The sequence below is a fragment of the Triticum aestivum genome, chromosome 4A, assembly GCF_018294505.1.
Source record: "Triticum aestivum cultivar Chinese Spring chromosome 4A, IWGSC CS RefSeq v2.1, whole genome shotgun sequence".
In the NCBI taxonomy this organism is placed as follows: domain Eukaryota; kingdom Viridiplantae; phylum Streptophyta; class Magnoliopsida; order Poales; family Poaceae; genus Triticum; species Triticum aestivum.
In genome coordinates this window covers 164,212,250-164,223,347 of record NC_057803.1, presented here as the reverse complement: position 1 = coordinate 164,223,347, position 11,098 = coordinate 164,212,250, and the positions used below count along the sequence as shown (strand labels likewise).

Genomic DNA, 11,098 nt, shown 5'->3' with positions numbered 1-11,098 from the left:
TTGGGGGGGGGGGGGGGGGGGGGGGAGGGGAAGGGGTCTTCAAACTTGGGTACCCAGAGGGAGTAGTCGAAGATTTGCAACTCGACAACTACCGATTTCTAGATCTAAGCTGTAGATAGCGACAATTAATATGAATTGAAGGAAGTACAACTTTCATAGGCCCTGTTTGGTTCGGCTTTTATCGACGGATTCCGCTGCCGCGCAGCAAAATCTGAACCAAATGGCGAACCCAGCAGAATCCGAAATCCGCTGCCAAAACCTGAACCAAAAGCGAAAGCAGCCCGGGACATGCTTTTTCAAAATCTGATTCCGCTGCGGGTCAAAATCTGAAAAAGCTGTATCAGCTGGTTTGCCAAATGACCTACATCTTTTTCACATCATTTTCCAAAGCTGTTTTTCCACAGCAGATTTTTCACAGCTGCTTTTAGAAATCCACAGCCGAATCAAACAAGGCCATAGTGTGACTCGTTCACTTATAGATTAATAAAATCGATGAAATTATAAGTGTAAATAGCCATGAAGTTTTATGCTTAGATCTCTGCGTAATGTATTCCGAGGCTTTCTAGTTGAGTTGTATTTCGTAACTTTTGCCGGTTGGATTTGCATTAAACTTGTGACATGCGAACAAGCATATCAAAGTTGTGACATGTGAGCCACAAGAGAATTTTATGGCCTTGCCTTGCCTGGTTGTCTTTGCCTCTTCCCTCGACAAAGCATAGGTTCTTGCTGAGGTTCTTACAAAAGCATATGTTCTTGCTCGAAGCCCTCTCTCACGGCAGCGCTGCTTATGGTGTAGGAAGCGTACAGTTTTTCTCCATGAATCAGATACGGGATGGCGAACAATAATGTGGTCTCTTCCGTCGCTCATTGTAGTTTCTGACGAACCAACCAAACTGTTAATGGTCCTTGTGGAGTTCAACAGATTCTTTCTCGGGTCTGCAATATTATACAATCTCTTTGCTTACTGTGTCGTCTGATTAATTGACTGAAATAGCTCCAATGATCTCAAAAGTGACGATAGGCTGCTGCATCAAGGGATGCGCCCTGAAAGAGCAAAACATGAGCGCCTAGCAGGTTGCATCAGGCCGACTCCAATGCGCGACCGCTTTTGGTCCGTTCTAATTCGTTTCGATCGAAACACACAGAAAACATGGCCCAAGGCGCCAACGCAAACAAACAAATGTCTCTTTTTTGTTCATCCGTGATCAATTTTCGGTCCAAATTTATGTTGCGTTTGCGTTGAAACGGACAAGGCGCGGTGCGCGGGACGCACGCCCTTGTCCTCCGCCTGGCCCGCCCGTAGGAGGCACAACGTTTCCATTTCCCCCTTTCCTCCCAAAAACTCTCCCGTCCTCCCTCTCTCGCCATGGCCACCGCCCACTGCCCCAAACAACGCCACCGCCGCGATCCCGGCCGCCAACGATGTCTGTCCCACGGCCCCGAAGAAGAAACCCAAGATGGCGCTCATGCCGGCGTAGCTCGCCCAAGAAATGGCAAAGAGGGCTAGCCGAGGGGCCGTTGCTCCGAAGAGGAATTCTGCCGTCGACACTGCCACCGCGCAACACAAGGCCGCCGTTGAAAACCACGAGGCCCTCGTTGCCAAGGCCACTCATATAGTGACACAACATACCCTCCTCATGCTAGGGTTTAGCCGACCCACGCCAGCCATTCTTACCGCCGACGCCGTGTCGCGGTGTACACTTGCTCGTCGGTCGTTCGCCCTCCATAGGGGCAGTCGCCAAGCTCCTCCACAACATCGCAGACGGGCGGTCTCCATCCGTCGCACGACCATGGTGCGACCTGCTTCTCCACATAGCCGGGCGGCAGCGTGACCGCGCCAGTCACCCCGCTCCGGCGGCCAACAACGACCTCAATGTCACGCCTGGGTCCGGCGCCGGCCCGTCGGCCACCGGGATGCAAAAGAAGCGGCCGCGGGCGATCCCTACGGCTAACCTGCTTGACGCCCGCAAGCTGTTCGACGGAACTCCCAAATCCGACGTCGGCGCAAGATGACCCGGCCTACTTCGACGATTTCATGGAGAACATCATCTACAAGGGTCGTGGCCAAGCCTTCCACCTCGAGGGCCATGGCCAAGGCCAAGCCCTCGATCCCGATGAAACCCAAAGCCAAGACGGTCGCGACCAAGATGGTGTCGAGCACATTGGTGGCCACGACGACCAAGAAGCGACCCTGGGTGATTTTTTTGTAGTCAGGCATCTGTGTCAGCCGCTGGCGCTCTGGCCGGCATGCATTATGGACGTTGGCATCGTTATGGGCGTAGACTATTTCAGCTTTATTTCAATTTTCATGGCAGCCCGGACAAAATGTGTCTACCGGTTGGTCGTATCAGCTAAGTTTGGACGACACCCTTTTGCCTGACCCAAACAAACAGAATCCAGACAAAACGACGTCCGGGTTTGGGGTCGCGTGTTGGAGTTGGCCTTACAGATTCGGTTCACGCCGCGACGGCTTACCGAGTAACAAGAATAATCATTTTACCTTTGCCGTCTTCCTCAAAAGAAGGTGTGATCACCACTGTGTTTCTTCTTGTTTGGCAGATCTTTCAGCTCCTGGCAAAGATTTAAGCGCGGAGCATATAGCTATATACATTTGGTTATTTGATTGTATAATAATCATGTAAACCATGAAAAAGAACAACGAATCAATGCAACCTTCTTATTTCCTATCACATGTTCAGAATCGCAATGCACAAACACATTCTCACACAAGTCATCTAGTGCTACAATTGTGAACTAATAATAACTAAAAAAAATGTATGAACGCTTCCCAGGAAGAGGAACCCAACCAATGAAATGCTCAAAAGAGACTACACACATAGCCAAAAAAAACCTAACACCCTGTTAGTATACCCTGCTCCCTCCAGAGTCTCGAGAACCTGATGTGAGTACGAGATGTACGCCACTCCCGCTCCCCGTCACGACGACGACGACAACAGGGACGAGAGGTCCTCGAACACCGTCCGTATCTCCGGCCTCTCCGATGCGGACCGGATACACCGGATGGCGATGTGCAGCATGTCCTCCAGCTTGTTAGATGCGCCCCCTGAGCTTTCAGTTTCAACAATGCGCTCGTCGAAGCACTGCGAAGCTCGCTCCTCCCTTGCCAGCATCCTCACCCAGTCCGTCAGGTCGACCGCGCCATCGCTCACACAAATGATCTCCCCCGCGATCCTCCCTGTCAGAAGCTCAAGCAGGATGACGCCGAAGGCATACACGTCGCTCTTCAGAGACGGGCATGGCTTGCTGGTGCTCGCAAACTCTGGAGGGGAGTACCCAAGGGCCCCTGCATTCAGGACCTGCTCAGCCATGCCCACCGGAGTCATCAGCCTGTGAAGGCTGTAGTCAGTTACCAGAGCAGACGGGCTCGAGTCCTGAAGCAGGACGTTGGACGACTTGAGGTTGCCATGTGGGATCACCCGCTCATTGTGCAGGTAATCTAGACAGTGGGCAATGCTGACGGCGATATCAAGCCGCTGGCCCACGGAGAGAGGTGCAAGATCCCGCTCTTCAATCTCTGAAAGATGACAGAAAAGAAATGCATCAGAATACATACGAATCAGCTGCCGCTAGAATTTGATGGAGAGAGAGAGCTGAAAGCCATTACCAGACAGGTAGGTAGACAGAGATGTGGCATCTACATAGTCTGATATGATGATCCTCTCGTGCTCTTTGGGGCCCCAGTAGTAGCCTCGCAGTGAGACTAGACTGGGATGTTTGACGCTGCCGAGCTTCTTTATCTCACGGGAAAACTCTTTCTTGCTCTTAGCAAACCCCTCCTTCAGCCACTTCACTGTCAGCACATATCCATTGTCAAGAGTAGCCTTGTAGGATGTCCCGTGACAGCTCCGGCCGATCATCTCTGCCGGAGCACGAGAGAGCTCTTCCGCTGTAAACAACACAGAATTGTCGAAAAGATGCAAGTCCCCGACCAGTTTGTCGGGAGAGTGCACTCTCAAGATGGAGTGATGGTGGTGTGAGCGCACATCAGAAGGTGATGATATCAATGAAGGCATAGAAGACGCTGAGCTATCTTTAAGGCTAGAAATGCTACCAGTTGGCTGATCCACACATTGTGCTTCATGCTGTCCTTCCATGCCACCACGGGGCACGGAAATGCCTCCATACTCTGCAGACGGTGATGATCCTAGCGACACATCGTGGATTTCAGAACTTGGAATTTCTGCACGTCTCTGAGGAGCACCCTGTCCTTGATTTACAGAATTCTTATGTTGGCCCTTACCTTTTTCGCTGCTCTTCCAGTTAGAGATCTTCCAATGGACAAGTAAAAGGACAATGATCCCGGTAACAAAGACAATAACACATGCAATCAATGCATACAGAATTCCACGCTTCATACCATGTTTCCTCCCACCTGATCCTTCAGGACTATTTGGTGACCCAGAGCGGGGAAGAACAAGTAGTTCATTCCCTGGATGGAAAGATGAATCAGGAAATTTTAGCAAACTGCTCGGAACGGGGCCAGAGAAATTGTTGTATGATACATTGAACTCTACAAGATCGTCTGGGAGGCCATCAGGTATGCTACCATCGAAATGGTTGCTTGACAAGTCAATGTGCAGTAAATGCTTTAGCTTGGTGATTGATGTTGGGATTTGCCCAGTAAAGTTGTTCAGGCAGAGATCCAACAACACCAATCCACTCAAACGACCGATGCCCGAAGGCAGTGGACCACCAAAAGAATTGTTTGAAAGATCAAGAAATGAAAGGTTTGAAGTCTGTACAGGAAAAACTGACAGGTCTACAGTAGTTGAATTGTTGGTTTCAGAACTGGGAAGAGGCAGAGTTCCTGCGAAATTGTTTCCTGAAAGATTAAGATAGGTCAGCTTAGCTGCTGTAAAGAGATTTTTAGGTAAAGCTCCATGGAACTGATTGAGGCTAAGATCTATGGCAATCAACTCAGGATAGGTTCCGAGAACAGTTGGCAATTCTCCTGCTAGCAAGTTATTAGAAATCCTCAATGAAGTCAGCCTCAAAAATTGGGTAGTCTGACCGGGCCAAGTTCCTGTTAATCTATTTGAGCTCAAATCAATCATCTCAACATAATCTCCCCATGTATGGACAACTGATATGTTCCCTGAAAGCATGTTTCTACTCAAATCAACCACTGAACAGCTCCCAAATGTGATTGGTAAAGTTCCCTGAAGGCTGTTGGATGACAGATTCAGGTACTTCAGATTCACTGACGTTACACGCCTAATTGGACCTGTGTAATACAAGGGTTTAGATAAAATTAGAGGCAATCGACATTGTGATTAGTAATCGCAACACATCATCATTTACAAACATAGTATGGATTGATTCGGTGCCATAGAGGTTATTATGGCAACGGAAAAAAATCGTGTTCAATACATGTATTGTTTGCATGGGTTATTACGCTGCAACATATTAATTGTTCAAAGTGGTAGTAGTACGAACGACAAGTTTAATAACGGAAGGCTTAAAAACGAGTTCTTTTTAACACAATCCTGTGCAATGAGGAGTAGAAAAACAAATCTACCTGTGAGCTGGTTGCAGCTAAGGTCAAGTTGAGTCAACACCATGGAGGTCTCCCGAAATAGCGCTTCTGGAATGGACCCCGAGAACTTATTGTTCTGCAGAAGCAACACCTTGAGGGAGATCATGAAGTTAAACGACGGGACGTTGCCAGTAAGCGCATTGTAACTTGTATCGAACACCTCGAGGCTGTCGAACAAAGGCGTGGGATCGCTCGCAAACACTGGCCCTGACAGCACATTATGGCTAACATTCAGGTACTGCAGAGTGGTAGCCACAGATGAGTTATCAGAGATTGATGCCAGGGACCCCGAGAACTGGTTGCAGCTGAAATCAACATGGACCGGGCTCTGCAGCTGTGCAAATATGTCATCCAATTTGCCGACGAAGCCGTTGCCACGGAGATCCAAGTACTTCAGTTTCCTCAGGCTTCTGAAACCCACCGGCAATGCACCACCGAAGCCATTGGAGGAGAGATTGAGATGTCCCAGGTTACTCAGTTTGGTCAATTCTGCCGGAATGGAGCCAATGAATCTGTTGTTGGACAGATCCAGGTGCTGCAAGGAAGCAAGAGACCCCAGCGCACGGGGCAAGACCCCTTCCAATTTGTTGCCGGACAGGGACAGGTTCTGAAGCATCGTCATCCTTGCGAGCGCCGACAAGCTGGCGTTGCCCACAAGCCCAATGCCATCGAACGCTATGGAAAGAATCTGGCCGCCGTTGCACTGCACGCCATGCCAATCGACGGGGCAGCCGTCGGAATCCGACGAACTGGTCGGGTTCCATGGAGCGGCCTGGCGGCGGGACGGGTCTTGCCGGATGCCCCTGCCGAACTCCAGCAGCGCTTCCATGTCCGAGCCAGCCACTGCGGCGGCGCCGGATGCGGCCCAAATCCAGAAACACAGGATGACGAGCCGCATTGCAAGATCCAACCTTGAAGCCAGACGAAGCGATAATGTGGGTGGCGGTAGGTAGGTGGGTAGGGTTTAAGGCACTTGGAGTTGAGATGAAAGATTAAGGATGAAATATTTTGGGGATTTTTCTCGGCACCGAACTCGGGGCCAAGAAAAAGGGGGAAATTGCGGCAAATGAATGAGCACAAGAAGCTGCGGTGCGGGGAAAATTCCAACCAAAATCACTGCGAGTGTGAGCTGGGTAATTTGGTGTTGGGGCTCCAGCTCCCAGGCAAACACATCCAGGTGCGAAACTGGGAGCGAGAACTTGGCAGTGTGGCCAAGAACAAGGGCAAACACAGAGACACGCGGCGACGCTGCGTCAAGAAACAAAATCCATCCAAGCGTGAGCTGGGCAGGAGAGACTGGAGCAATGGCTGCTGTCCAAGCCGAGTAAGTAGAACCCTGCAATCCGAACCGAAGCAAACACTCAGCTGAAGATGCCAGATTAGTAGACACAAACAAAATGGAGCGAGCTCAAGGAGGGAGTGAAGCTGCACACCTAGACTCGCCCGGGTGGTTGCTCCTCTCTCTGATTGGAATCTACAAGGAATTTGGTCTGATGGCTACAGAATGCAGCGGCTACCTTTTGGGGCAGCAGCAAGGGGAGACCGGGCAAACGGAGAGCTCATGGCCTTGCCCGTGCTCGGCGTGTACACTGCTGGTACTACTGCCGAGAGAGAGATAGGGGGGGAGCAGGTGAAAAGAGAATTAAAAGGGTCCGGTGACACTGCAGGACTGGGGGCACATTTCACGTTGAGATTGTCAACTCAAAAGTGTGTCACTGCAAAAAAAGAAAAGGGTCTGGATTTACTTTTAAGGAAAAGTGATCTGTAAAGCGGAAGCAAAAGGCGAGGCTTTCCCTGACAAATCACAAAGTTACCAGCACCAGCAGCAGCAGGGAGGAGGGAAGAAAAGCAAATTCTTAGCCGCCGGGATTATCCGAGAAATCTTATCAGTGTTACTATTACTTCTTACTACAATCGAAAGAAGATGCTACTAGCAATAATAATTGAGTTATTCTAGGTCGGATACTAGGATGATGAGAAAATAATCTGGGACACTCAGAATAAAATCTGAGAAAGCTGCAGCATTATTTGAGCATCATTAGCGCTAAGACGAAACCATGATGACGAGTGCTAATCTCCCTGCAGGCCAACGTGCAGCGCCAGATATGCCCGCCTCGGCTTCGGGTGCTGGGATCGAAGAGGAGGGGACACCCACCCTTGTAACCGGTGCACAAAGGGAAACGTCCAGCCACCGGTCGCGGTCTCCTCCTTGCAGAAATCACATATTTGACCTGAGGTCCAAATCAAATCACAAACTGACCTCGTTCCGAAAAAATTTCACTCTGCTGACCCTTTTGTGTGGCGCCCGACAGCTGGGCGTCACACACTACTATGCAGCGCCTCTCTCTTGGGCGTCGCACCTCGTGCCAGCATGGCAGCCATGGTCCAGTTGCGGCCCCACAGACAGCACTGCAGCGCCTCAGACTTAGGCGCCACACTTGTAATGTGCAGCGCCTAGCTCTTGGGCGCTGCACAGTGAGTTAAAGCGCATCGGCCCAGCCCGGCCAGGCAGTTCTTCCCCCTCTCCGCTCTCTGGACAGAGAGCAGCGGCGGCGCCCCCATCGAATCCCCCCCCCACACACACACATCCCTCTCAGATCTGAAGATTTGATCCGTGGATTCGATCTCCAATCCATCCTACTAGGTAAACTCCTCCGTTCCCTTTCTTTTCTCCGTAAATTTGTTGCCATTTTAGAGATTTGTCCAAGATTTGATGGAACCTTTGATTTGCTTGATTTAGGATGTGTAGTCATAGTGGTAGTACCGTAGTGTTGTTGCTTAGTTCACAATATATAGTTCTTGTTAGTGAAACCCTAGATTGTTTTGTTTATATATATATATATATATATATATATATATATATATATATATATATATATATATATATATATATATATATATATATATATATATATATATATATGAGATGCCTATTTATATAGATAACAATGAGATGTTGAGTTTTGTAGAGATATATGATTTGTTTTTTAGATATATATTAGATGTTGATTTTATTTGAAATATTAGATGTTGAGTTTATTTAAACACATATGACATATTTATTGTGTGAGAAGGAGATGTTGAGATTCTTGTAATTGAGCGAGGCCATTTCCCCTTCTTGTCACGGGCCGAGTCCTCCTCTTGCGTCTCGCGAGCCTTTGCAATCTTTCTTGCCCTCTCCTTCTCACGAGCAAGTTTCGCTTGGCGTGCCCTCTCCTCGTCTCGTTTCTTCCGCTCCATCCTCTCCTTCTGACGACGCTCTTCCTCCAAGCCTCTTCGAAACGATTCTTCGAACCGCCGTTGCCGCCTAAGACAATCTTGGTATTGGTCCTTTTTGACATCTTCTGGCACTTCAAGATCTATCCACGTGAAATACTTGCATAGAGGAGGCGGTGACTGCATACAAAATTTTTGTTAATGTTGACACACATTTGATAGTAACATTTTACTTCTTGAGCTTACCGGTGGTTGGTCATAGGCGTTAGTTGGAAGTGCACGATCATAAGCATAGTTCGGGCATACAAAATATCTCCGCCCTTCCGTCCATGATTTATTTCGGTCGGTGGATACCTTCACCTTGCAAACATATCCACACCAACATGGCGGGATGTTGGCATCTTTCTCCTTCACCTTGTCCAAAGATGCGTCCTCCCACTTGTTCGGCATGTATTATTGGTTAGCACACGGTGGCCTCGTTATGGAACCGGATGAAGCCATGCATACAAAATCGATAATTCTTGGTTAACCCTAACCCCCACTTAACAATAACCACAACCCTAACCATAGCATAACCCTAACACCAACATCAAATACACATAACTCTAACCCTAGCATACTATGAAAGCCTAACCAACCCAAATTAGCAAAAAAACATAACATGATTCAATACAAATTTGCAAATCCAAGCCAAAACTAGGGTTTCCCCAAAGTAGCAATATTTGAGCAAATGTGACAATTCCTATGGATGAAAACGAGGGGATCGAAGGAGATTACCTTAAGGGAGGGGTTGGCTTCGAAATCCACGGTCAAATACTTCGGATTTGCAAGATTTGAGAAGGATTTGAGAGGGGGAGAGGGGAAGAGAGGAGGGGCGCAAGGCTAAGGGTTTGTGTGGGATGGGGTGTGTGAGGTGGGGGTGGGATGGGAGAGAGGGTGGGGCCAGCCTAAGTGGAACACAGACTGTGCAGCGCCCAAGAGCTAGGCGCTGCACATTACAAGTGTGGCGCCTAAGTCTGAGGCGCTGCAGTGCTGTCTGTGGGGCCGCAACTGGACCAGGGCTGCCACGCTGGCACGAGGTGCGACGCCCAAGAGAGAGGCACTGCATAGTAGTGTGTGGCACCCAGCTGTCGGGCGCCACACAAAAGGGTCAGCAGAGTGAAATTTTTTCAGAACGAGGTCAGTTTGTGATTTGATTTGGACCTCAAGTCAAATATGTGATTTTCTGCCTCTCCTCCTGCCATCTCCTCTCCTGCCGCACCCCACTTGACCCCATACAGCTCAGCTATTGTGACTTTTGTTTCACCCTTTTCAGGATCCAGCGCAAAGCACATCTTTTTTATTTTGCGAAAAGAGCATCTCTAGCGAACCAGCCTAAATGCGAACCAACATGTGGTTGGATGGTTAGGTCAATTCCACCACGTGATCTCAAACGGACGTCCGCTTTAACCGGATTTTATCCCTTTAAGGCGGCAATGGGTTCGCCCATGTCCGGCTCTGTCCATTGGGTCGTGGGTGTGCCCAACACACGGCCGCATCCTAAATCATGTCCGGGATAGACGTGACAAAAAAGAAAAACTTGAATTAAATGCCTAAAAAAGTAGATAAAACGCAGTTAAAAAACTTAAAACATAATTTAAGTTTCATGACCACAAAACGCCCCAGTTTCATGGTTTGCTTAAACGACTCAGTTTCATAATTTACATAAAACAAAATAAAAAAACGCCCGTGCGCTCCTGCCGCGCCTGTCGATGCCGTGGTCGTCGCCGTCTTTAGTGGCCGCCGGTGTTGTCATCGTCGCTGACGAGGTCGACGTAGTCCGGCGACGTCCAGAGGTGGCCCGGCGGTCCATGGTGCGCGGGGGCAGCGGGCTGGAAGGTGGCCGGTGCTTGCACCACCTCCTCCCGAGGCGAGGCGTCCCGCTCCGGCGATCGAGGCGGCGTGAGGCACCAGTTCATGCCCCCCACGGTGCCCACCATCTGCTCCGCCGTGCACGACCAGCTCCACCCCTGGCCCACCAGGCCCGGGTGGAAGGCGGCCACCGGCGGCTCCTCCACCACCTCCTCCGTCCTCGCCATCTCCAGCTCGGGGATGGTGACGTCGTCGGCCGCAGAGAGGGCCATCGTCTCCTCGAGGCCCGACCATTGGCGCTCACCGTGCGTGTTCATGGAGTCCTCCATGACACGTTACATGAGCAGGGCCTCCTCCTTCGCTGTCACGCGAGGAGGTGGAGGTGGCGGCGGAGATGAGGAAAGCGACGGCGTGGGCATGAGGCCGTGCACCCGTGTATGCCCGCGCAACTCCGTCGTGGCCGCCGCGGCCCCG

General features: G+C 50.0%; 1 protein-coding gene across 1 annotated transcript; it reads right to left on the bottom strand.

Moving 5' to 3' along the window:
* Positions 1-2,646: 2,646 nt before the first annotated feature.
* On the bottom strand, positions 2,647-7,231 carry LOC123085720 (probable inactive receptor kinase At5g10020). Its single transcript, XM_044507414.1, has 4 exons — positions 6,991-7,231; positions 5,540-6,893; positions 3,626-5,245; positions 2,647-3,535 (listed from the first exon to the last, which is right to left on the bottom strand). The coding sequence occupies exons 2-4, from the start codon at positions 6,453-6,455 to the stop codon at positions 2,937-2,939; spliced, it is 3,135 nt and encodes a 1,044-aa protein (XP_044363349.1). The 5' UTR covers positions 6,456-6,893; positions 6,991-7,231; the 3' UTR covers positions 2,647-2,936.
* Positions 7,232-11,098: the final 3,867 nt, after the last annotated feature.

What these genes read in the sequence shown, in the direction of transcription:
- LOC123085720 (XM_044507414.1), bottom strand. Translation starts at nt 6,455, where the DNA reads ATGCGGCTCGTCATCCTGTGTTTCTGGATTTGGGCCGCATCCGGCGCC. An exon ending in TAGCTGCAACCAGCTCACAG is followed by an intron (nt 5,246 to 5,539) that starts GTAGATTTGTTT and finishes TGTATTACACAG; the next exon opens with GTCCAATTAGGCGTGTAACG. An exon ending in TCTGTCTACCTACCTGTCTG is followed by an intron (nt 3,536 to 3,625) that starts GTAATGGCTTTC and finishes GTCATCTTTCAG; the next exon opens with AGATTGAAGAGCGGGATCTT.